Source organism: Pyrgilauda ruficollis, unplaced genomic scaffold (genome assembly GCF_017590135.1).
Source record: "Pyrgilauda ruficollis isolate IOZ18807 unplaced genomic scaffold, ASM1759013v1 scaffold133, whole genome shotgun sequence".
NCBI classification, from domain to species: Eukaryota; Metazoa; Chordata; class Aves; order Passeriformes; family Passeridae; genus Pyrgilauda; species Pyrgilauda ruficollis.
In genome coordinates this window covers 439,866-465,703 of record NW_024511766.1, presented here as the reverse complement: position 1 = coordinate 465,703, position 25,838 = coordinate 439,866, and the positions used below count along the sequence as shown (strand labels likewise).

Genomic DNA, 25,838 nt, shown 5'->3' with positions numbered 1-25,838 from the left:
CCCTGGCAAAGGGCTGCAGGGAGAGCCTGACCGGACAGGGGAGGGAGGCGCTGACCTTGAGAGTGACGGTGAACACCAGCACGGTGAAAACAATCGTCCCAAAGGTCCAGTTCCCAAACACCTGCAAAACACACGGCACTGCCACAGGCGTCCTGGCCCTCCTCGGGAGGCACAGCACGCCGACAGGGACGGGGGCAAGCAGGGAGCAGGGGGAGGGCAGGGACAGAGGCACGGACACGGACGCTGGGACAGCTCCCGGCACAGCGCGCCTCGCCACGCCACCCTGAGCCATGCAGGGCCACAGACAGGTGACCAGAGCTGGGACAGTGACAGGGACAACCTCCTACTAACAGCAATTCAGTAAGGACACAAGTCATTGCACCACCTGCATCTCAGGATTTCCTGGCAATTTACTCAGTTTCTGCTTTCTCGCCACACTCATCATCATCATCACCTCCTCTCTGCAGTCCCCCTGCAGAATGCACCAGTGGGTGCTGCTCCAGCTGGTTTGGTTTGTGGGTACTAGTGACTACACACACAAAGAAAAGCAGATACTGTATATAAATCCAGTGATGGCAATGAATGGGAGAGATGCTTACCAAAGGCTGTCAAGCTCTGAATGCATACATTAAAACAGAAAGTGAAATGTAAAAGTTTTCAAAAAATGCAAAAAAATTAAAGTCAATAGGAGTGAAAAACGAGTCAATCAAACATACATGGATATTATGAACAATTGCTGGTAGCAGTTCTTACAGGCATAAGTGTTTACAGAACAGGACATAACCACAGATCTTGTTGTAGTGCCACACAGATTTGACCTCTGAAGGCATTTGCAGAAGACATCAGTGCTTCATGTTTCATTCCAATCCAACCAGAATGGCTACAAATACAGAAGAGCACTGATCTGACAATACAGGGGCTTGACTGCATATAGCTGGGGCCATAAATGCTGGCATTGATGCAATGTATGAATATACATACATAAATTTCATCAGCTTTTCTCCAAGTGTTAGCCGCTAAAAAGAGTTTTGGTATTTTGAAGGGTCAAAGGTGATGGTGTAAAGAAGTTTCCCATCAGCCAAGATCTAATAGCACACTGCCCATTCCCTTGGGGAAAGGGTCCTGAAAGAGCTCAGGCCACCACACCTAGCAGCTGCACTGCACTAATGCTTTGCTCTGTACTTAGTTAACCAGCAAAATAAGAAAAAAATGAGAAAAAAGGAAAAATAGAAAAACCCTCCGTTTTTTTTCCTCCTCTTCCCCTGCAAGTTAACCCCAGCAGCTCCCTCAGCAATGCAGCACCCCAGAGCAGAGGCAAGCAGGCAGCAGGGACAACATCCTGCTGCCACCAGCAGCTGGGGACTTCTGCTGGCTCCAAAACAGGAGCACAAGGCGAGCCCAGAGGGCTGAGGGAGACAGGAGGCTGAAGTCACAGCCCCAGGCAGGCACAGCACAAGCAGCCCTGCCCTAACGAGCACCATCTCAGCAAGGTGGGCTAGCTCAGCTGCTCACAACCAGCCAAGCACATGCTGGATTTCAGGCTGTCCCTGGTGGCAAGGACAGACACTGCCCCTGCCCTGGGATCACACAGAGGAGGGGATTGTGCAAAGCTCACTGCCTTGGAGCAGAGCTGTGTGTAAGACTAGTCATTTTACCTAGTGAGAGTAACCAGCTCTGCCCCGTTTCCATGGCAATCTGGAAAATGTTTTATTTCAAGCATTTGCTGCAGGATCACACCATAAGCAAGGCTCCACTGTTGGACAAGACTCGAGACACAGTGCACAGATATTCCCTGCCAGGCGTACCAGAGGCAGCACACAACACAAACACCCATCTTCCCTGCTTTTGTGGTTGTTACCTTTCCGTTGTCTTCCAATGAGGAGTTTTGAAAAAGAAAATAAACCCCAAAGAAAAACACCAGTCCTTCAAAGGCGCCCAGAAATGTCCAGTACAGGAAGGGCCTCCACTGCAGCATTGCATTGTCCGACACCTTCCTGCCAAGAGATGGAGTAACAGCACCATCACCACCACGCTTAGCATGTGCTGCAAAGCTCCTCACTGGCACGGGCTGGGGGCTTTGGAGCAAAAATACCTGTCAGGACATAAAGAACACTTCTAATATGCAGCTGCTGATCATAAGAAATCACAAGAGGTTCAGCATATGAATTGTTTTGTCTTTCTCCTCTAGGTAACTTGGATGAAAAAAGCACAAAGTGAACAGAGGCAATGCTGTCCTGAACCTCTCCTGCAGCCCCTGTGCTGCCCATGGTATCTGACATTGCCTGCTACATTTTAAAAGCAGGGTAAGGCTAAAGAGCAGCTGGATGGGAAGCATTAAATCTGTGGTGTGTTTCCCTCTTTTTGTTGAATGTACAAAGTCCTTTTTTGAGAAAAGCTCTGCAAGTCCTGTTCCCTGAAGTGGTGTTTTTCTGCACAGGCTGAAAATAACCTCCTGAATTGTATGGTGGGTGTTTTTATCACAGGGGTTGTAGCAGGAGGCTCCTGGCTGAATACAGGATGAGATCTGGCATGCAGGCAAATGGATGGGCTATGAGCACAGCTCTGCAGGGACCACACACAGGGCCTGGGGAGTGCAGGGTGGCTGTCAGGGCAGGAGGGAGTTAAAAACAGTTCCCTGCATCATTATCTTTTCAGATTACTTTCTGTCAAGTCCCCACCTTTTTTGCATTCCTCTCCTTAACTCCTAAAGCAAAACATCCATTTTCAGCAAGATGCACTTTGCAAACCTATGTGGTGCTGGGCTCCTAGAGCTGCAGTTTGTGAAATGAGATCCTGTTGAAACCCACACACAGCAATGCTGTGACCACGTTCTAACATGGCACAACCTGGGTCTGAGGAACCAGCAAGGATAAACCAGACTGGAAGCGTGGGCTATTGCAAGGAGAGAAAATAAAGCAGCTTCCTCCCTGTGAGCTGTGTTTTGCACTCCCATTTGTGTCCTGCAGTGCTCGTGGTAAACAGGCTCTTTCCAGGCTCAGCTCTGCACTGCAGCAGCTCAGCACTTCCTCCAGCAGCAGCGCAGCAGGAGCTCTGCATGCAGCAGCACATGCACAGGCAGCAATATTCCAGCTAAGGCTGTTTCCCCTCAACACACAGACCCCAGAGATCAAAGAGCCCACCAGGGGAAGGCACAGGGGCCTGCTGTTACTGCTCTCTGTCTCACAATATTCAATTACCAAGCTATTTAAAAATCCAGACGGTGGCATTTTGCCATAGAGGAGGGAATAGAGCTCTAATCAATCATGGCTCTGAGTGTTTACTTCAAAACCACCCAAGCCCCTTCCCAGCCTTACAGCTCTCGTTGAGTCACTGCTGTTTCTATACCTAAGGCAATGTTCACACAGCATTTTAGGCACCTGATAATTCCCTTTGCTGTCTCTGCACATCGAGCACAGCTGTGCCACACGCAGCCCCTCCACTGCTGAGGGGCATCCCAGCACAGTGACAGGGCTGGCATGGGCCACTGGCCACAGCAGCCCTGACCTGGCTTCTTGCACAGGGCTGAGCTGACTGCCAGGCTGGCAATTAGCAACAGGGATGCACAGAGAGGGGCTTCCTCCAAAAAACATCTTCCTTAGTCTTTGCTGAAGAGCTGCCCCAAGCACCTGTGTGGGCAGGGCTGGGAAGATGGAAAGCATCTCTGTTTCTGTGCAAGTTTGGAGACTCTCCCTGCTGCAACCAAGGAGAGGAAATGACAGGCAGAGCAGAGGGAGACAAAGCTGTCCTTTCCCCAGGCAATGTGGCAGAAACATGTGGTGTGTGGAGCGATGAGCAGAGCTCCCTGGGCTCTGATAAGGGGACCTGGCCTGTGGAGGGGAAGCCTGGGAGAACATATCCATTTAGACAAGCTGAGAAACCACCTGCCTGAGCTGGGCTTCAGAAACATTCATCTTTGTGAAAACGAATGGATCTTCTTTCCTCCTGAAAGCTGCATCTCCCCTCCCTGCATTACATGCTCCATCATGTGCTTGGCTCAAAGGTAACATGAATGAATGGTCTGGCCACACTCACAGCTCCATTTTTCTTTTGGATGAATTCCACCCACAGTTTACCCTTTCACAGAGACACAGCAGTGCAGTTTGCTAGGCCAGATACTGTCAGAGAGCATAAACAAGCAGCAACAGGCAGTGAACACGAGGCTGCTCAGCTTGAAAGCAGGAGCAGCTGAGCCAGGAGGGACAGAAATGGCTTTTCCTGCACTGCGTGGTGATGCCATCCCTGACACGGGACAGGCACACCTGCTGACATCCTGCACCAAGGAAGCTCAAAGCATGGCTAAGAGAGCTGTGCAGAGGCCTGCCCAGCCCAGCAGCACTCACATGTAGAGCTGGGGGTCCGAGGTCAGCGTGTCGATGCTGATGTGCTGCTCCAGCAGGCTGTAGGCCAGGATGGGCAGCGATGTGAAGCAGATGTTGTACATGGTCAGGTAAGCAGCATCGTAGAGTGGCTTAGAGGAGGAAGAAAGGGTTACATGAGACACACAGAAAAAGGCCTCTCCACAAAGAAATGAAACCATCAATTACCAGCTCCTACATACCCTTTGTCACACAGATCCACTTCACTGGATGGGAGCTGTGCTTCTGGATGGGAGCTGTGCTCTGTGCAGTGCAAGGGGGAACAAGGCACCTGCATGCCCAGGAACTGCCCCCACTGACAGGAAGTTCTGTAACTGGCTGGTCTCATCTCCAGCTTATCCCCAGAAAAACATGGCTAAACAGCCCTTATCACAGCTTTCCTCTGGCTGCTCCTGTGCTGCCGTTTCTATTAATACATCTGATGCCTCCTGTGGCTCTCTAAAGACTAGACTGTTTTAGAGGAACTATAGCTTCTTTTTTTTAAAAAAGGCAAGTGTTTCTGCCAAAACAAGCAGAGAATTCCCTCTCACCATTTACTCTTCCTGTTACTTTTGAGCCCAAATAGACACAAAAGCCCCTTAAGTTGAGATGAAAGCCAAAGCTCTTGTCTCCAAGCACACGAACCTCTCCACATGGATCTGCCCCTCTGATTAAACTTGGATTAAACAAAGCTCTGGTAACACTCATTGTGTGTCTTTTTTTAAGAGACAAAAGAATGAACTGTTCTTCCTTCTGAGTGACATTTTTAATGCAGTGAAATGCAGCAGAGGAAACAAGATCAGGAAACCGTTTAAAACCCGTTCTTGTAAGAAAAGCAGAAGTAGCAAAATCAGGTGCTGACAAACCAGCTAAACCCTTCTCTCACTACTTCAGGAAGGTGTCAACCTGTGTTTATGGCTGGTGGATAGGAAAGGGAAAAAAGCAGATTGCTTTCTTTTTAGTTATGGTCTCAAAATATTATGTTCCAGATATGGTGCTGAGCAACAAGGTCAGCTCCTACTGTCCTCTAGAGCAAGGTGGTGAAGGACAGGATGCCAAAAGCCAAGTCTCTGCTAGGAGGCCTCATTCTGCCACTTGCTTTTTATCTTGCCTTTACAGACAAATTACTGGAAGTTACCTGCTGTGAGAATCCACAAAAGAACTGGTATAAAAACTGTGGTAAAATGAAGCAAAGGTTCTGGAAAAACAAAAGACAAATGGTCAGCAGGGAAGCACTTGACTTCTCAGTCTAAACCCAAGCAGTTTTTCCTGTTATCAGACATTAGTGTCTGACATTACAACATCAGACAAGGTAGGGCACTTGTTCAATCAAGCACAAAACCAATCCTGTGAGCAGTTAGTATCTGCAGGAGACACTAGAAGAATGCTCACATTCCCCTGCAAGCACTGTTTTCAATGGACAGGCACATGGCAGACACAGCCTGTCCCCAGGGAGGGAAAGCAGAACTACAGAATATCCCCCACATTTTTTTCCTGTTTATTATTTCATTCTACTGCCAAAGAAATGCATAAAATGAACAAAGAAATGAGCTGCACGCTGCCCCTTACCTTATAGAAGAAATACTGTACAAGGTGTGCTATTCTCACATAATACAAATGCCCATGTGCTAGTAGCAGTTTTCTTAAATGTTTAAACTTTGGCACAGCATAGTCGCTGTTTCTGGAGGCCTGGCGTCCTTCTTTGCCTTTTATCCCTGGAGACAGAAGCATGGCAAGGGTTAATCCCAAAGGGGCTGGAATCTGGATGCTGCCCACTGGGTCTGCTCACTTCACTCAGTGCCTCAAGGCGTGACAAAGGCTGAGTTTCCCTCCTGAGTGCCCCAGGAGGCCAAACATGAATACTTTCTGTGTGGTTTTGGCTCCACAACACTCAGACCTGCCTCTGGAGTTTTTTAGCTATATTTAGGCTGCTCTGTGATTTCCTGTGTAAGTGTGGTGAAGGGTGTCTAGGCAAACCTGATGAAAGACAAGGAATTGGCTCCCTGTGGGCTGGCCTGCACCTCACACAGCCCAGCTATTCCCCTGCAGCTGCCCAGCCTCCTGAGCCATCCCCACAGAGCTGCTTGGCTCACAAAAGCCACATCCAGATGGACTGCACTGGGTTCCCTTCACCAGAGGGCACCCCAGAATTTCCAAGAGCCCCCAATGAAGAACATGCCCTCTCTCTTCCCCTGACCCTCTTCAGTGGAACTACAGGAGGCCCCCAGATTCCAGACCCCAATCTGCAGGCAGCAGGAGTCTCCAGCCTGCTGTCAGTCACAGGGACAGGGCAGGCACCACCACCTGGGCATCAGCCCCAGCAAACTCCTGCGTGTCCCTGTGCTGAGCCACTGCCACCAGAGGCACTGCAGCCTGGCCCTTCCACTGATCACCCACCTGTTTGCTGCTTGTGCCCCTTTATTCCCCCAGCCCCAAGCAATCCTTACCAGCACCACTCTGGCCACAGAGTTTTGGAACACAATCTGCAGTGTATCACTGACACAGGGAATGGTGCTAGCACAGGTGAGCAGCAGATGATGATCTCATCTCTCTCTCCCACAGTGGGGATGGTAAAACATTGGCACAGGTTGCCCAGAGGGGCTGTGGGTGCCCCATTCCTGGGAACATTCAAGGTCAGGTTGTACAGGGGTCTGAGGAACTTGATGGAGCTGAAGATCTCCCTGCTCTCTACAGGAGTTGGACCCTCTAAAGGCTCCTTCCAACCCATAGTACTCCATGATTCTGTGATCTCCAGCATTAATCTGGAGTTAAAACTCTGCTTCCAGAGAAAGCAAGAGCAGACTTCCCACATTTTTCAGTGGGATTGGTTTATTCACGTGCAATCAGAAACACCAACTGCACCTCAGAAGTGAGCCCCAGCCAGAGCAGGCAGCTCTGGGCTGTAGATGGGTGTTCCAGGGGCTCTTACCTATTCCAACATGTGCTTCCAGAATCATACTGACATCATTTGCACCATCCCCTAGAGATGGGTGTTCCAGGGACTCTTACCTATTCCAACATGTGCTTCCAGAATCATACTGACATCATTTGCACCATCCCCTATCGAGAGGGTTATCGGGCTTCCTTTTGTGTTCTTCACCATTCGCACAATCTAAAAGATTTTTAAAAAGGAAAGCAGCAGAACTCAAAATTCAGTTAAAAAACCTCCAGAGACCTTCCCACTGCTCCTCCCAGGACAATCAGGCTTTTAGAGCAGCAGTGTAACACCTGGAGAGCTCAGGTTAATAAAAGCCCTCTTTACTTGCTGTGCAGCCACAACCAGAGTAAAAACCCCACCCAGCTGTGCAGGGCTGAAGGACAGTATTTAAAAACAAACCCCAGCAGCAACATCCTGCTCTTCCCTTCTGCCAGACCCTGTTCTCCCAAAGGTGGGCTCTCTCACGCATCCCAGGGTGCAGAAACACATCATTTATCAGGCTGGGACATCAGCTGCTGGAGTGAGGAAGTCACGGACTCCACTTGACAAATTTGGAAAGGAAAAAAAAGAGCAAACTGGGAGGTTTTGTTTATTTCTAATTGGCCTGGGTTTATGGGTTCCTGCCAGCATATTAAACAAAGGATTTGCATTCAGATTTGAAAGAAGGGTGTGCTTTCATCATGCCCTGAAGCTCAGATGAGGCTTACACACAGCCTGGAGAAGTCCTGCTTGATTAGGATGCTCAGGTGAAGTCCCAGCTGATGAATTCAGCGTGTGTCACTTCAGGCAGTGAGAGGTAAATACCTGTGCTTTCTGCAGAGGAGCCATCCGGCAGCAGAGGACTGCAGTGCACTTCAAGCAGATCTGCAGGAATATGCTTTTGTAATTGCTAGAGCCAGAGTCCTGAGAGGGGTTGAGTATCAGCGACAGTGTTGAGCCATCTATAATCAGTCCATACTCTTGACTCAACGTCCAGCTCCTGGGCACAACAAGGAACACATCTGAAACTTCATCAGACTAAGTCAACCTAGCTGCTTGTATCATCTTAGTGAAAAAAACCCTGGCTTTGGGTTAATCTTCTTCCCATCCATTTTTTGGGGCTTAGCAATTTTAAAAAGCTTAGACTTAGCACGTGCCCTTCACTGAAGGAAGAGTGCAATAAAGTTCAAAGCCAGGTAATACCAGAGATGATGAGCACAGCAAAGGAGCCAGTCACAGTGTCTGCAGGTACCCAGCCCCCAGCATGGTCCTACCTCTGCACCAAACCTGCAACTGAAAGGCACAAGGCTGGGTCCTGTGGCTCACTCACCTCTTCAGGCCCCCCCTGTTTTTGGGAAGGTCCTGAATGAGTTTTTTGTGGTACTCCAGCAGCAGCTCATGGAGCCGATCCTCCTTCCTGTCGCTCTCGCCCACCGTCCTGGCCGTCAGCTCCAGCAGCTCCGTGCTGGTCTGGAAGAGCCTGCAGGCGTAGCAGGTGGATTTGGCAGTCTCCATCTTGTCTCCTGTCAGCACCCAAACCTTCATGCCAGCTGCGTGCAGGGCCTCGATGGTCTCTGCCAGCTGCTCCTGCAGCCTGCGAGCAGAAGCAAAGCATCACTTCACCTCATCCACACAGCCCTGGGTCTGGTTCTGCAGCCACAAACACCAGCTCAGAGAAGGTAACTGACTTTTCCCATGCTGGGGAGACCACTGCCACAGGAGTGAGGATTACAAGTCACTAACACCAAATTTTTATTTGCAGACAAAAAGAAAAATCACTGCTTTATACTCTTGACTCTTAGGCCTCACAGTAAGAGTTTAATTTACACTTGCAGTTACTGTAACTGAATGTGGAATTGAATTTGTTTTGATGTGCAAATTAATGCTGTGTGCTTAATTCACTCTCCAGAAGTGCAAGTATTTCTGTAGTTTCATTAATAAATCCCAATTCCTACTACACCAGCCAATTTAAGCAACTAGGGCACTGTGAAATGGGTTGTGCCACGGTGTAATTAATTGTCCTGGACATTGCCAGCTTCTGCCTGGCTGCTCAGCTCCACCAGGGCGAGTCCAGGCCACAAGGCCACGTCACAGAGAAACCACAGGCACCACAGTGCTGCTGCTGCAGCCACCTCCTTACCTGTCCTCTACAGCAGTAGCCCCAATCAGGTGCATGTCTGCCTCTGTGTCATCAAAAACCTTGGCCATCTTCTCCTCCCTGTCCTGCAGAGCCATCTTGGCTTCATTGAGCTGTCTGTCAATTTTGTCATACTCCTTTTCAGTTAGCTCTTTGAAGGCCACACAGAGTGTTCGGTAGCCATCCTGGCAGTGGGAGGGAAAGAAAACAAAGTGGACAAATGCCCTGAATCCAGATTTTTTACAGCTCCTCACTTCAGGGTTGGTGCTTTTGTCTACCCTCAGTGCTTCTGGCAGTACGGGCCCTGAGGGCAAGGATAATTTGTTGGCTTGTGTCAAAAGAGCAATTTTCTGCATTTATACAGAGTAATCGTGGTTCTGCCTGTTATGTGCAGAAAGAAAGCAAGAGAAGGAGCAGGGCTGGGAGGAGCCAGCAGGGAGAGCAGGACTGGGTGCCACCATGACTGGGACCAGGCTGCTGCTGTTACTTCTATTTTTAACTTGCCTGGGAGATGCTTGGACAACTGTGATGGAGACCATATAAGTATATCAAATAAAGGTGGAAGCCAACCAAACAGAAAAGGAAAGAAGCCTGGCATCAAAACAATGTGAAGTGACACTCACATTTCCAACACTTCACTCCAAAGCAAGGTCACATCCCTATGTTTGGAATAAGGCTTTCCTGACCCCAGGAGCCAGCCAAATTCCACCCGTGTGCTCACCATAGCATTGCGGTCCACATGGACTTTTGTTTGTTGGATTTCTTCTTGCTGCACCCTTGGAAAAATAGAGGAGTCTGCTCCTTTACAGAAGAGAAGCAACTTTCCTAAAAGCAAATCATAAATAGTTCATAGCACTCACAAGCTGCAGAAAGAGTTAACCATGCCAACAGCAAGCAAGTGCTGCAGAGGGAGGAAATCTGGGAGGACTAAAGAGGGTACTGCTAGAAACCCAACTGCCTACCAAAAATGGCCTTTGCTCAGCCTGTGAAACTCCTCTGGCCGAGACTCTGGGTGTCCCTACCTGCCTCTGAGCAAGTTTTCTGCAACAGGCTGGACATTGTATCTGTAAGCTTTGGCAACCTTTCCAGGGAGGGTAAAAGCAGCATCCCAAACCTTGCAGGACTGACACTTGAGAAGGATGGTGACCTCTGAATTGTTGTCTGTTATTCCCATGAAATCCCATCCCACCCAGGGGACATTCTCACATGTCTTCCTTGTGCTTGTTCCAGCCTGGAACAAGGCAGGCAGGGAGCTCTCCATGGGTCACTGTTCTCATCCCCTGATGTGCTGCTGGTCCCAAACAGCTCCCATGAAAGAAAATTAACTCTACAGCAAGCAGCCCCAGTACAGAATTTAGTTAGACCTGCCTAGAAAACCTAAGAGCTCAGCCTGTGTGGGTGACAGGAAGGAGCAGGATGTGCCTTACAGCTGTGCACACAGGCAGGAGAGCCCACAGATCACTGTGCCTGTACCTGTGCTGGTTCTCACAATGACACTCATGCGGCGCCGCACAGGGTCGAAGTTCAACACGTGGAGAAGTTGGTACCTTTAGAGAAAGAGAAAAAAGCTTTGACTCAGTAAAGGAAAATAGAAAAATAACTATATCAGACAGAAAATCACTAACAATGAGCTGCAGAAATCAATACACCCTACAAGTGGCAGCAGCCACCTGGGAATTAATTTTACAGCTAGTGCACAAGAAAATGGAGGAAAAAAATCCAAATTGCAATAGTCCTATGGTGCTCTGAGCATGGGACTGAGGGTGTGGGTACCCACCAGGGCACTGAGCCCCCAGGCTGGGCAGGGGCTCAGCAGGGAATGGGGCACCACATGCCACAAGCAGTAACACTGAGTCTCACAGTTAAATAAGTAGTTTCTTCATTAAGGAAGTAAGAAGTGAAACTGGCTTGTGAAGGCAAGTTTTCAGGGAGTGCTGGGATTGGGTCAGTGACTCACAGATGTCCACCAAACTGTGAGCACAGGATAAAATCTAACTATTTTCAGCTTGGGAGGGGAAAAATGGTTACAGAGAATGGAGCCGTGTCACGAGTTCAGGCTGACAGTGTCCTGCTGTGAGCCCCAGCCACGGCCCGTAAGGTCAGCAGCCACCTCGTGAATCCCAGGAGCCACCTGCACAAGCTGGTGCAGATGAAGGATACCTACAAAGGACTGCAGGCTCTTGAGGGACCTGAATTTAGACATGAGAAAACCACCCGTGGTTTTCTGCAAGTGACTCTTTTTGCCTACAGCTTGACGTGCTGTGCTTTGTAAATGGGACAGCAGTTTTGGGGCAGGTCAGCACGGTCTGGCTGCCCTCAAGGAACAGCTTTGACCTTGCCAGGTTGACCAAACTCGATTAGCTGGGTGGGAGTGGTGCAGAAGAGCAGCCCTGTCCCTCAGCAGCCCCAGCAGCACTTACATCTCAGTTTCATTCTTTTGGTTTCGTATTTTCATGAAATTGTTTTCAAGTCCTAGAAAAGTGAAACCATACCTGTCAATAAACAAAAGGACAGAAGAGCATTGAAAACACCCATTGGCACATATCATACATAATAATGTTCTCATTTCACCTCTGCACTGCAGAGGAGAGCTCGGTGAGCCCGAGCTAAGGCTGGATGTTTGTTTGCTCCATGCAGAGCCTGCTATGATGTCCTGGAACTGCTCCCATCCCCTGGAGAGCCTGGGCACTGGAGCATACAGACAGAGAGCCTCTGGACACGGTCCACTGGCTCTCTGGCAGCTTTACAAGCCATGAGCAAGTGTACACAGCTGCACCAGCCTCCATCTGAAGCGAGGGGCTGGCAAGAGCACAGAGTCACCAATGGTTTGGGCTGGAGAGGTCACCTAATCCCAAAGCCCTGCCATGGGCAGGGACACCTTTCACTAGACCAGGCTGCTCCAAGCCCCACCCAGCCTGCCCTCGAGCATCTCAGGCAGGATTCAAATGTGGGACTGACAGAAGTAACCATCCTATTATTTTGCCACTGCATGGCAAGGAAAAAGTTTCACTGCAATATGCACATGGTAACTGGTCTCTGTTTCTAGGGGACTCAAGCACAAGGCCATGTGAGCTCCAGCAAAGAAGCCTGTGCCACAGCTGGGCACAGCAGCACCCTGGGGCTGCTCTCAGTGAATGCAAACCATGGCCTCCTAGGGAGCTGCTCAGGGAAGAGCCTTTACAGAGCACCCCTTTAACAGAGAGCTCACTTAATCCCACAGGCTCACAGCACTGCAGCTCAGCTTCAGCAATGGTATCACAACATGCTTCCCCAGAGAGACCATGGAAAGGGGTCTGTCACCTTCAGATCATGCTCCCTCCTTCCCACCAGAGAGAGGGAAATAAAGAGCCAACATCTTCATATTCTTACTTCTCTGCGCCTTTCACCAAAGCGATTTCATCTGGGGAGGAGGAGATATAGGTGTATTTGCGTTCTGGGTGTGCCATCAGCCCATCCACCTGGTCTGCCTCCTTGATCTGCACCGTGTGGCACAGGCACAGGGCTCTCAGGAACAGCTCCTCACGGCTCTGGGCAGGAGGGAGGGAGGGCTCGTTACCAGCTGAACACCCAGCCAGGAGCTGGCCACCAAACCCTTACAGCCATCAGCACGCACACCTCCTACCTTCTCAGCCTTGCCATAGTATTTGAGGGGTCCATCGGTCTGGGAGAAGCCATCCACCTCTGTGATGCAGTCTTTGTACTTGTGCCCGTCGATGCAGCACTCGATGAACTCCATGCTGTTCTCTGTCAGCGTCCCGGTTTTGTCTGTGAACACGTACTCCACCTGCAAGCACCAGGCAGCTGCCACAGGGCTGGGCAAGGAGCCCCCAGAACAGAGCCTGGGGCATTTCAGTGTGTCTGTGCCAGAGCGGAGGGCACTTGGCTATCCTAACCCAATGCAAGACACAGCTGCCCCACTGCATCACTGCAGTTCTGCTACTTTGCTCCTTTGGTTTTCAGGCTGTTGCACAGGTGGCAGGAGGCAGCTTCTGAAGACTTAAAATCTGTCTCCAGGCTCTTCACTTTCCCCTCATTCTCTTTCTTGGGTTCTCTGCTAAAGCCCTAGTGCTTACAGAACTGCTGCTGCAGGTCTGCTGCCTCCTTTGGGGATTTTCATCTCAGAGCTGTATTTCAATTAGCTAATTGCTACTCCAAGTGCAATTTTATTATTGTTTTTAAAGCAAAATCAAAAGCAGGAGGCACTACACATGCCCTGCACTCATCTCTCCCACTGCAGATCAGAGAGGGAAGCCTGAGCTGTCTAGGTGTCCCAGCGAGGCAGCAGCAGCACAGCTGCACGTGCTCTGCACGCCCAGGGAGATGACTGGGCAGACATTTCCACTAATCCTCAAAGAGACAGAGGATTTTTAATTTTTAATTGAGGCAGTGAAAGCAAAGCACCCTGACACGCAGAGCGCTGCGCCTGATATTCCCCAAAATGGAAACAATCGGCGTGACCCAATTCCTGCTCTTTCATGCACTATTTATAACCTTATCTGGCTGGCAGAGCCAGTGGAATCACATCAAATGGAAAGTGCCACCACAGCTCTGGGTGAAGCTCTGGCCCGAGGGGACTGCCAGGGATTGCCACAGCAAGGCTCCTGGCAGGGAGGGCACCTTCAGCCCCGTTTTCATCCCGACAGACGCAAACACAGCACGCTCTGACCTGCCCCAGCTCTTCATTCAGGTCCGAGGTGTTCACCAGTGCTCCCTCTTGTATCTCTTCGTCATACATCTCCTTGTCCCAGGAGATGAAGAAGGAGCCCAAGAACTTCTGCATCTCCACTGTGACGTACATGGAGACTGGGATAATAAAATTGAAGAGGACCATAAAGGACAGGAAGTCCGTGAACATCCGCAAGACCTGCAGAGGAAAGAGGAGAAGATGCAGCCTGTGGCTGTCAGGACACAGGGGCAGTTTGCAGCAACACCTCAGGGATTCTAGGTAGCTTCTCAGAAGAGGTTAAATAGGAAAGAACAACATGAAAATGAATACAGCTGAGATACAGAGCTAAATCCCATTTTCCTTTGGCACAGAAAATCCCACTGTCTTCTGCAGTTACCAGGAACACAAGCACATCTCACTGCTTCCTAGTGACTACAACAATGTTTCATAAGCACATTCCTCTCAAGAATATACTGCTACAGGCTCATCCTGACCCCAAGTCACCAGAAAAAAGGAGCAGGTGGCTTGAGACCAGTCAAGCTGTGGCAAGGGTACAAGTGTGCAGTGACATCCCTGTACATCACCCATCAACTCAATAACCCATCCAGTGAAGATCTCTACACACTTATACTCACTCTCTCAGGCTTGACTGCCCACGTCTGGGCAAGTTTAACAAACTGGTTGACATGGCCTCAATTTAGGTTTACCTATTCATAAAAGATATCTCGAGTTCAGATGAGGACCCAGGTTACATCAGCTGCATTTCTACATTATACAGAATTTATTTATGCTGTGCCCCTGTTCCACACAAATACCACTGTGCACAAGCACAAGAGGGGCACACAAGAAGCACAAACAGCAGGAGAGACCAAAGGAAACAACAGCACTTTGTGTGAGCAAACAGGACTCCCAGGGCTGGCAGCAGGCACTATCAGATGAAACTAAACAGCCAGAGTAAGTAAAGCTGAAATACAAATGCACTTACCTTGAACGTGTCTCTCTCTTTTTTAGTCTTTTCGTTGTACCAAGGCTCATCATTAAATGGATTACTCTGCCAGACGTATTTCAGAGTTGTGCACACAGTGGCCTTGCCCAATAGGATGCACAAATACACTATCAAGAAGGCGTTGATGGATCTGAAAAACAGGTTTCTTTTTTAAATTCTTGCAGCTATTTTTGTCAAGAAAAACATGTAAATAGACAAGCACAAGACTTCCTTACTTTTAAGAAGGAATTACAGAACAAGTGCTTTTGACACTGCTGATATTCAGGGTCAGGTTCATATATTTAAACATTCTTAATTTTGTTTTTAAATAAAAAAGCTACTAAATGATGCTGCTTCTTGCAAGATATGCTTTATCAAATGCCCAGATTTTTCTATGCAACCAGAGAGCATCTGAAACAAAAGGCAGCAGATTAGGGGGATTACTTCTGTACAAGCCATCCACTAAAAACAAACCCAAATCCAACAGGTTTTACTTTTTTCTGAATATAAATACTCACTTCTCTACTGCAGACCGTTTCTGAGATTTCCCTTGGTAGTTGAGAGCCATTTTTGTTTCCATCCCAGTGTAGACTGCAACTCCTGCAGGCATCAAAGCAGGGCTGGTAAGGGACCCAGCTGGCACTGGGCCATCAGGGGCACCGGTGTTTACATCCAACTGCAGTCCCAGCTGAAGGAGGAGGCATTACCCAAGGGCTGCTCAGCTCCAGAAGCCTCTGAGGCTGCTAAGGAATGCCACTGCTGTACCCCAGAGCATGAGCAGGAGCCCACGGATCACACAGAGCCAGGGGAAGCATCAGCCTCCCATCACACCCACACCAGTGTCTGAGGCTGTGCTCCCAGCAGAGGATCTGGGGACAGCTCCTTGCTCATGGTGTTTCAGGCAAAAGGAAAAGCTTGCTCGGGTGTGTTAACAGCCCTGCAGATAGAACCAGTGCCTCCTAATTGCACCCTGGCCACTGTGCAACCAGCTTGCAGGAAAACTGCAGCTGTACAGCCCAGGCAGACAGGCTGTAGAGAAGTGTGGTCCCTCTCCAGATTCAGTAGTGAACATCTACATTTGCCACCACCTATCAGAACTATTTAAATAAACAAAAATAACTTCACCATAAATCTTCTTGGTATTTTTGAGGGTAGCACCTTTCAACAACAGGTTTTCAGGACCCAAAGACCTAAACATAAAATAAGTTATAACATTACATCACTCAAAGAACATTCAAACTACTTTATAAATTAGAATTAGAAATAGAATAGAAAGACAAACAAAGTTTCCTTAGGTCTGATTACATTATTTGTTTGTTAAATTGGGGCCTTGCTTGAGTTTGTTTTTCTCTTTATATAACTACATTTCCATTTCCTCTTACAGATACTATCCCTGATGCAAGATTCCACTCTTATTGTGGGACTTTCAGTAAGGCTTGTGAGGAATAATTGCAAAAAGTTCAGATCCAGTATGTTCCAGTACTCATATAAAAATGCAAAGTTAAAATCATCAGAAGCCTGTCCATTCCAGCCCAGTCAGTCAATGGCACCATCAAAGCTGACAGCCCCATTTTATTTCTCTTTGAGACCCCCAGCTTCCCTGCTGCTCCCAGGGTATGAACAGACCCACCAGAGCACAAAAGCCATCCAACATGCTCTGGTGAGAGCCAGCTGTTTTGGATGGCTTTTGAACATCACTCACTCATTTCTTCCGTGGAACATTCTGACTGATGTTTGAGTTCTTGCTTACCTTCCACTGACAATATTTTGTCATTGCCTGGTAAATTTGTGCCCCACCAGCAGGACAGGACATTACCAGGTGGTCCTGCACCGATTCCCCAAAAGGGGCTCAAACAAATCAGGATGGCAGAAGGGAGGCTTCCTTTTAGAATTAAATCTTTGGAATGGTTAAAGAAAAAAATATTCCCAAATGATGGCAGGACAAGCTCAGATCTCTGAAATTCTCTGTAGATGCCCAACCCCTCTGAGGAGGGCTAACAGGCAGCTGCAGGACCAACCTGGCTACAGGCTCTTGGTTACTTCCATAGATGATAATCCTTCCAACAAATCTGTGATAAAATATGAAAAACTTGTATTACAAACATACTATAGACACTACAAACATAACAAAGAAAAGTCATTGACAGGAAATGGAAGCAAATCCATAAACAAGTGAATTTGAGAGCTTAATGTTTCAGAGGGGTGGCTGTGCTCAGGACAGGGAGAAGCCACACAGCCCTCATGCTCAGGGCTGCTTACACACCCCAGCACATCCCAGAAAACCTCCCCAGGGGATCTAGCCACAGGGGCCACTTACTCCTGGTAGTCATTCAGCCCAATGAACCTTACAGGGAAGGTAAGAGCAGCCCAAAAACAGGTACATGGACCATCACTGCTGCTGAGCTGACAAAAAACAGCTCATTGCACCACAAAAACTTTTGCACAGGGGAGGCTTTTCTGCAAAGACACTGAGCTTTGAAGACTTTGCCATGCTCATACAGAGCAGACACAGTAGCTTGTCAGTGCCTTGAGACACCTTCTGGTCCCTGACACAAAGAAGATGAACTTTGCTTTGCTGAGCTGCAGATCCCCAAGTGACGGTGCTGAGCTGTCTGCAGGGGGATGACCCAGGCAGCTGCAGGGCAGGACAGGCAGGGGGGCAGGCAGGAGGGACAGACTCACTTGTAGAGGTCGGGTTGTGGCTGTTCACACTCGATTGTGGCCGTGAGGGTGTCGATGGCTTCATCGGTGCAGAGCACGGTGGTGTCCCGCACCGCGTAGTGAGTCTGCCACAGGAGCACAGGCACTGTCACCACAACCCCAACAGCAATCCCATCCTCACGTTTTACACCCCATCACTTCAAATGTGCCACCGTGCACAAGCCTGCCAGCACCAGCAGCTCTCCCAGCCCTCACCACGCTCCCACAAAGCATTCTGTCAGAGAAAGAATGAAGTCACCAGTGCTAAGAGAAACCACAGTAGCAAGCAGCTGCTGGGTGTCTCAGTAAGGCATCCACCAAAAGCAGAGCATCCTTGGGTTTTCCCTGGGGACTTGCCCTGGCTGGGGTGGAGGGGAGGCCGCAGGTGGCCCTGTGAAGAAGGGGCTCACCACCTGAGCTGGTTCCTGACGGTAATGAGACACCAGCTCCAGCAGCAGGGACCAGGCAGAGCACTGGCAGACTCCAAGCTATTTTTAGCAGCTGCTGCTGCAAAGGTTCATCTCTCATAATTAACTGAAAAGCCCACAAAGGATCTGCTCGCTGCCTTTCAGGCTCTATTTATAGGAGCTACTCCGAGCTCCAAGTCACGGCGGGCTGCACGGCAGGCTGCCTCGATCCATCTTCATAAACAAATCCATTAAAGCGCTTCCTCCGCTCCTGACGTGCATCCCTTCCCTGCAGCCCGGGACTCACACACGCTGCAGCCACGGCAGGAGCCATCCCCTGCTCCGTGTGCTCTGCTGGCCTGCCTGCCTCTTCCAGCACACATGGATGGATCACAGCTTTGGTGAAACACAAGTCAAAACTGCTCCTGCAGCGCCCAGCACCAAACCCAGCCCTCATGTGGGGTTTTGCAATGCTCCAGCAGCAGAGACACTGCAATCCCTGAGTGATACTTCAAAGCCACCTCCCAATCAATTCCATGGTCTTTACATCCTTTAGTGCTTTTAGAAAACACATGTTCTGTTAGCTAACGTATGGCCAAAGATTTGTGCTTCAAAGACAGAGCCCTGACAAAATCTTTCACGTTTCTACTCCAGTTTCACCCAGACAGACACCTTTCCCATACCCCAACCTGACATGCCCCAAATGCCAAAAAACTCCCACCAGGAAGGCAGCCAATACCCTGCAGATGAGGTCTGCTGATTACCCAAACGTGCTTCCCTCACCCCCTTTTGCAGCAAACCCTGGTTCCTAATGTTAGATCTATCTCCCCAAACAGAGCTGGCTTTTCTATTCCCTCTCCCCCTTCAAACTCATCTTCACCTCCTCTTGAAACAAGAGACAGCTCCCAGTCACCTACAGGAACCCACAAACCAAGAAAAAAACACCACAGTGCTTGATATAGAAACTCAGCATCACATCTCCAGACTCACAAGTTAGTAAGAGCCAAGATTCTGCAAAAGTAATGTGAACTCATGCATATAATACACCTGACACAAATAAGCAATAGCCTTTTAACATGGTTAGCTATTTTTAGCCTCAAGTCACTTCAAAGCTCCAACTCCTCCTCACTAGTGAAACCAGCACTGTGCCACCAGCTCCCACTCAGGTTATCCAGCACCAGCCAACAGCTGCCCATGGAGAAGAGCCACAAATCCCAGACAAACACATCAGATCCACAGCGGTATTCCCACTGACTTCAGAGTGTGCTGGAATGAATCACATCATGGTAAAGTATTTTCCAGTCCTACTACTGCAGCTGCTAGTATCTGTATATTTATCAAATATACTTAGCATATTGTTATAATATTATTATATTATGCATTATACTTATGCAAATATTTATCAAACTCAAGTGCAACCAAACATTCATGTCTTCTGACGTATATTAGCTCTTTGTTGTTGCTTCTTTCCCTTAGTTTAGAGAAGGGGAGATAGAGAAAGAAAGAAAATAAACTGGAGATATTCATCCTGAGCAAGACTAGTATGAAGTTTCACTGCTTGCTTCAGGGAAAGGGAGGGAAAATCCCAGAAGCGATGCTTTTCTCACGCTGGTGAAAATTCCCCAAATGAATCTAGACATGCTGCCCCAAAGAAGTCCCTGCTCTCGCTGGCAATGCTTGGTTAAGGAGCAGGAGTGCTGGCAGGGCCTGGGAAGGGGCTGGAGAGCTGCAGGCACTGCTCCCCAGAGGCAGCAGAGCTCCCAGTGTGGCTGCAGCAGGGAGCCCTGACACGCTGCCTGCGCTGGGCAGCAGGGCTCTATCAATAAATGGCAATCCAATTTGGGGCAGCACCAGCAGCAACAGCCCTGGCAGACAGAGCAGAGCACAAACCATCCCTCAGGCTCACTGCTGACGCACCAGCAGCACACAGGAGCAGGAGCTGCTCGAGAGCCGCGCAGCCACAGGGATGGGCTCCATGGCAGCACCTCCAGCTCAGCACAGCCCCCTCCACCCAAGTAGGGCCGTGCCCAGGTAGCCAAGCACCAGCTCCCCACGCTGCCCCAGCCAGACCCTGACCTTGAAATTGGACTCGCCGTCAAGGCTCGCTGTGGTGACGTAACAGGTCCCATCAGTGCTGCTGGAGGCCAAAAATATCAGGTCACAGGGGAAGGTCTCATCTGCTTTCACTTCTACTATGTCTCCAACCTGGGAGAAAGGAAACATTCACATGAAAAGCCCTCTGAGTTATGAGATGAGTGTGATTCAGCTTCTCTCAAAGCCTAAGAGGCAAGCTGGGGTCCAAGAGGAGCACAGATCCCTGAACATCACTCCAGAGGCTGATGGGATGACCCAGCCCTGCACTGACTCAGAGCACCCACGTGGCACAGTCAGTGTTTATTTCTCTGCTAAATCTTGATGGAGCAAGAGACTGTACTTGCCTGAAGTGCAGTGTGATAAATTAACATCAAAGCTAAGTGTACTCTCCTGGTGTCCTTGGGAGAGCAGGAAATAGAAGAGGACTGCCTGTCCTGGAGAAGTGCAAAATGCTGACAGATCTGTCACCTGTCAGCCCCGGTACAGCTTTTGTGAGACAGCTTTTCAGAAGAAATCAAAGGCAGCTTCACTCCTTAACCGGGAACAGCTCTGGGAGCATCTCATCTGAAAGTGAGCAAGCTGGGGCAGCTCTAACCCAGGACACCACTCCTGCCCTGCCCTTGTCCCCTCAGCACACAGCTCTGTGTTCCCATCAGCCCCAGTCAGAGCCACATGCAGGCTCTCAGTTAACAGTTACCTTGATTTTTTCACTCTCTTTCCGCACTTGCTTTGCATTTTCCACAACAAAGACGTTGCTCTTGTTCACTTCGTTGTCAGCTCTGTGCCTCAACCAGTCCTCGTACCCCTAAGGCACAGACAAACTCATAAAGTGAGTAAACTCATGAAAAAGGCTCAACCAGTCCTCGTACCCCTAAGGCACAGGCAAACACAAAGTGAGTAAATTCATGAAAAAGGAGTGAGGATCAGAGGGACACATGAAAACAATGAATAAGGCAACCGTCCTCAGACCTCCTTCATGCCTGACAAAACATCAACCAGAGTGGCTCAGACTGAATCAATTCATTTAAAAAACCTTCATATGCATATTTGACAGATTCAGAACAGATTAAAATAACACAAAAATAATCTATATGCGGGGCATGCAACAAGCAGCTAAACTACTGTAACACATTTCTATTATTCTCAGCTTTGGTAAGAACAGACTGATAATATGAATAATACACTCAGCAGCCTGCAACTCTTTCCTATGGTAACGCAGGATGAGACTCTTCCTCTCCTGTCTTTACTGGAAGAATAAGCATTGAGATTTGAAGCAGATAGATTTTATTCTAGCTCTCTCTTTCCAGCCCCTGTAGATGAAACTTCTTTTTTTATTATTCACTCAGGAAATTTTAAATGGCATGTGTGCCTGTGATGGGAGGCAAAAGGTCTTTTCACACTGCAAGAAGATGAGGAGTACACGTTTTCAGGACTAGCTGAGTGGCTGAACAGAACCTGTCCTTTCCACCTACCAACATGGGAGCAGAGCGTGGGCTGTATTTGGAGCACGTCTCTGCAAGGACTCAGGGAGTGTTTCCAAGAAGAGGAAAAACATTCAAATAACACCAGACCTACAGCAGAAAGCTTTACTGACCCTCATGGCCCGCTTTCAACAGCACAGGGATGCTTTACACTGCCAGAACAGGAGACACCAACCCCCACACTCAAAGTGCAGCCTCTCTTGAAAAGCACCAGCACCGTCTCACCCTCTAAGAGGGTGCACCAAACCTACCAGCTCATGTCGGTGGCTTCTGAGCACATTTAAATACATGCTTCTCTACCTGTCTCAAAGAGCATCTCCCCCCCACACCGACAGCTGTACCTGTTTGATAGCTGTGACAGTGATGACAAAGAAGAGCGGGAGGCCACTGGTCACAGGGCTGGTTGGGGTGTCCACTATCACCTGCAGGGAGAAAAACATTGCTGAGCCCTGGGTTTCAGGCAGCAGAAGAAACCAAGACTTTGGTTATGGGGGGAAAAGGGTGCTTATCCCACTGAGGGCAGGTCAGAGCCTAGCAGGGGAGAAAGAGAAGGAAGGGCTGGTGATGAAAGGGAGGGAAGCACCAGTCATCTTGAACCACTGACATTGGGAGGCTAAAAATAACAGCCATCAGCCCAAATTACCTACGAAATATACTGCAGAACAGAACATGAATATTTAAGTAAAACAGAACTCCAGGCTTTGTCTTAGGCTCTCAGATTTGGAGCTCAGAGGATGATGTAGGCACCATGGCTGCAGAGGGGCCCTGGGGCAGAGCTGGATCCTTCCTGAGCTCACTGCAGTGCTCGAGCCAGCACCAAGGGAAGACCTTAATCACCAGTGAAACCTGCAGGCTGTGGGAAACTGCTGCTGCTCCTGACTGGACCAGGACGTGGCCCAAAGGGTAAGAATGGTTCATAAGGGGCAGGGAGCACTTCCCACCTCCCAAAGCAATACAACACAAACTGGTCATGCTCCCTGCTGCTCCAGGAGAGACTGGGAGCACGAGCAGCAGATGAGGGCTCTGATGAAAGGGACAGGGAAGCTCAGCAGAAAGGCTTTGTGTCCCCACAAAGGGACTTTTGTCTCTTGTTTGTGCTTCCCCAGCACGCTCACATAACAGCAGCATTTGGATATTTATTGTTTCAGGCTGCCTGTAAAAAGCTGTGCTAAGGACAGGACTGCTCTTATCAGCTACGTGGACGTTTTTGACTATGAAATGCTGTACACTGCAATATTACCCTGCATTACTGAGCCCAGAGAGAACAGCCAGAAGATTCTGAAGTGGAAGAGATACACCACAAGAAGCAGCCAGATAAATGGCAGATGAGTTAAGCAGCAGGAGGGTAAACCAAGATAAACACCAAAAGTATTTCCAGGTACACGAAGCCCTGTCTCACTCAAATGGGTGTAAAGTGCTCCCAAGCAGAAAGTCTGGTGGAAACCACACTTTGGAGGAACAGCTCTGAGCAAGGATAGTGCCAAGTGTCACACACTACACTGCACACGTGATGGCCACTCACCAGGGCAGTGTCACGAAGCTTAGGCCAGTAAGCCAAAAGTTATCTTGCAAAAATTGGACAGGTCTTGGGAATCCAAAAAGAACTTTGGCTTTCTGCTGAGAAAGGCAAAGTGGAGGACCTCCTGCTGCCCAGCAGGACAGTTTCCTGCACTGGACAAGTTATAGTTGTATGTATTTATATTTAAAAAGCACAATTTCTGTCCACACAGATATAGGAACATAACATCAGATGAAGTGCTGGAATAATTCGTGTATGTATTTGGAGTTTGGACTCCCTGCAAAAACCCTGTGGTTGGACACTACTCTTCCCCTTTGTGGCTTGGTGAAAAGCTGAGGGACACACAAGCAACAAGCCAGGAGAAAGGCAGATGCCTCTGAAACTATATTTGGACTGGTTTAGGACTTCAGCAGCTTAATTTGAATCCACTTAAAAGTGACAAAGTCCTCCTGTTACTTAAGAGTTTCTTCTTAGGAGATTCCTTAGGGCACTAAGGACCACACTCCAAAAGTCACCTCCAGTTTCCTCCTCAAAGAGACTCTCTGCAGGTTCCTAAAACAGCTTATTGCCACCAGCTTGTTCTGTCTACAAACACACTGGGACTGTGCTCACTCCAGGCCAGCCCCTTCTGCCAGGAGATTCCCTGCAGGCTCCCGTGAGAGCTGCAACAGATGAACCAAAGGAATTTGTATCTGTTTGTGTGCAGAGTGTTTTACGTTGAATGCACCTACTTTGTCTTACAAAGAGCTGGATCTGCAATCACAGAGAGACAGATATTTTGATTAAATGTTTCACAACAGGTAGTGCAGGTGCACCAGGCAATTCCTCCAGCACTGTGACACTGCACTCCTCATGCAGCACTCAGTGGGGACAACCCCATTAGCTTACAGACATTTAAATGAATCTTTATATTCAAGATATAGGTGACATTTTTCAAGACATAACCCTTGGTATTCAAAATGAGTGGAGTGGCCCTGAGTGCCTTTTTAAGGCAAGTCATGTCCCAGCATGACAAGCACCTGGGGGCAGGGGGCTGCTCTGTAAGCAGCCAGTGGATCAGGGCTGCCAGGCTGGGCTCTGCTCAGCTGGCTTTGTTTGTTCTCTACTTCACCACGAGGGCTGTGTCCTGATTTTAGAGGTGCTCACAGAATAAAGGCAAGGAGGAACAGCCAGGCTCTTCTCTCACCTGCACAGACCTGTGCCTAAAATGGGCAAGCAGCTAGACAAGCCCGGTTTGTAGCTATAATCAGGAATATTCCATGTTCTCCACGGCCAGAGGGTCAATAGATAAAATGTAATAGCACGTCACTAAGTGGCCAGCTACACAAAAAGGACATCCTGACTCCAGGGTATCGCTTCAGTTCAAGGCAAATTACAAATTGGGTCTGACAAAATGGAGCAACGCCAGCGAAATGAAGAGATGGAGGCAAGCCAGCTGACGGCAGAGTAAATTGGCCTTTCGTGTCACACTGCCAGAGGAGCCACACACGGCCGTGAGGGATCCCTGCTCCTGCGGCAGCCAGAGCGACTGGAAATCAGAGCCCCTTACTGCACAGGCAAAACATTCCAGGCGCTCATCGTTTAAACAGGAGCCTGGGAGAGCGTGATAGCTCCATGCTGAGAGCCACATCCCCGTCCCGAGAGCCACGGCCCAGGCCCGAGAGCCACGGCCCAGGCCCGAGGGCCACATCCCGGTGCGGAGAGGCCACATCCCCGGCCCGAGAGCCACGGCCCAGGCCCGAGAGCCACATCCTGGTGCGGAGAGGCCACATCCCCGGTGCCCGAGAGCCACGGCCTCCGAGAGCCCACGGCCCCGTCCCGAGAGCCACATCCCCGGTGCCTGAGAGCCACGGACCCCGAGAGCCCACGGCCCGGTGACGAGAGCCACGGCCCCGGTGCCACAGAGCCCACGGCCCCCGAGAGCCCACAGCCCGGTGCCGAGAGCCACGGCCCGGTGCCGAGAGCCCACGGCCCCCGGTGCCCGAGAGCCACGGCCCCCGAGAGCCCACGGCCCCCGAGAGCCACATCCCGGTGTCGAGAGCCACGGCCCCCGGTGGTGCCCGAGAGCCCACGGCCCCCGGCGGTGCCACAGAGCCACCAAAAAGCTCTTACCTGCACAAGAAAGATGATGAGGAAGTAGAAGTTGGCAATTCTTCGAAACTGCTCAAAAAGGTTCTTCGGGAGGAAGTTCCAGAGGGTGTACTGCAGGGAGAGAGGGGCACTCAAACACAGCGAGGCACGCGGCCGACACGGAGCAGAGCCACAAACGAGCACAGAGGGGAGAGCAGCTCTGCTCTGACACGGCAAGGGGAGCACAGCGAGCTGGCTGAGCAGCCTGCAGGGCTCCAGAGCCAAGCCAGGAGCACAGTGCAGCTGGTGCTGAGATGCCACCAAATTCCTGCTCCAAATTCCTGCTCCAGCTCTCTCTGCTGGAGCGCTGAACAGTCAGGAGTGGCTCACAGTGAAACAACTTTAAAAAATTCATTTGTACACAGGTGATTTCATTACAACATAGCCCACAGTGGATACATCTTCTCCAAATTCCCAAAACCATCTTAGAGCTGCTTTTGTTTAAAA

The 25,838-nt window shown here is 49.5% G+C and overlaps 1 protein-coding gene across 3 annotated transcripts in view; it reads right to left on the bottom strand.

Annotated features, from left to right (window-relative positions):
- Nucleotides 1-25,838, bottom strand: part of ATP11C (ATPase phospholipid transporting 11C) — a 54,678-nt gene that overhangs the window by 9,952 nt on the left and 18,888 nt on the right. For 2 of the 3 annotated variants that reach the window (XR_005954462.1, XM_041459242.1), the window contains exons 3-26: nucleotides 25,374-25,463; nucleotides 22,084-22,164; nucleotides 20,959-21,066; nucleotides 20,244-20,372; nucleotides 17,743-17,846; nucleotides 17,079-17,129; nucleotides 16,186-16,250; nucleotides 15,579-15,660; nucleotides 15,061-15,211; nucleotides 14,076-14,273; nucleotides 13,032-13,193; nucleotides 12,779-12,936; nucleotides 11,830-11,901; nucleotides 10,883-10,956; nucleotides 10,131-10,234; nucleotides 9,413-9,594; nucleotides 8,603-8,866; nucleotides 8,098-8,272; nucleotides 7,365-7,467; nucleotides 5,925-6,070; nucleotides 5,494-5,553; nucleotides 4,341-4,468; nucleotides 1,859-1,994; nucleotides 56-121 (exon numbers count right to left, since the gene is read on the bottom strand). Coding sequence is in view for 2 of the 3 variants with exons in the window: in XM_041459242.1 (XP_041315176.1) it covers nucleotides 56-121; nucleotides 1,859-1,994; nucleotides 4,341-4,468; nucleotides 5,494-5,553; nucleotides 5,925-6,070; nucleotides 7,365-7,467; nucleotides 8,098-8,272; nucleotides 8,603-8,866; nucleotides 9,413-9,594; nucleotides 10,131-10,234; nucleotides 10,883-10,956; nucleotides 11,830-11,901; nucleotides 12,779-12,936; nucleotides 13,032-13,193; nucleotides 14,076-14,273; nucleotides 15,061-15,211; nucleotides 15,579-15,660; nucleotides 16,186-16,250; nucleotides 17,079-17,129; nucleotides 17,743-17,846; nucleotides 20,244-20,372; nucleotides 20,959-21,066; nucleotides 22,084-22,164; nucleotides 25,374-25,463 (2,889 nt within the window). In the remaining variant the exon portion in view is untranslated. The remainder of the gene's footprint in view (nucleotides 1-55; nucleotides 122-1,858; nucleotides 1,995-4,340; nucleotides 4,469-5,493; nucleotides 5,554-5,924; nucleotides 6,071-7,364; nucleotides 7,468-8,097; nucleotides 8,273-8,602; nucleotides 8,867-9,412; nucleotides 9,595-10,130; nucleotides 10,235-10,882; nucleotides 10,957-11,829; nucleotides 11,902-12,778; nucleotides 12,937-13,031; nucleotides 13,194-14,075; nucleotides 14,274-15,060; nucleotides 15,212-15,578; nucleotides 15,661-16,185; nucleotides 16,251-17,078; nucleotides 17,130-17,742; nucleotides 17,847-20,243; nucleotides 20,373-20,958; nucleotides 21,067-22,083; nucleotides 22,165-25,373; nucleotides 25,464-25,838) is intronic. The other variant, XM_041459243.1, reaches the window with a different exon arrangement.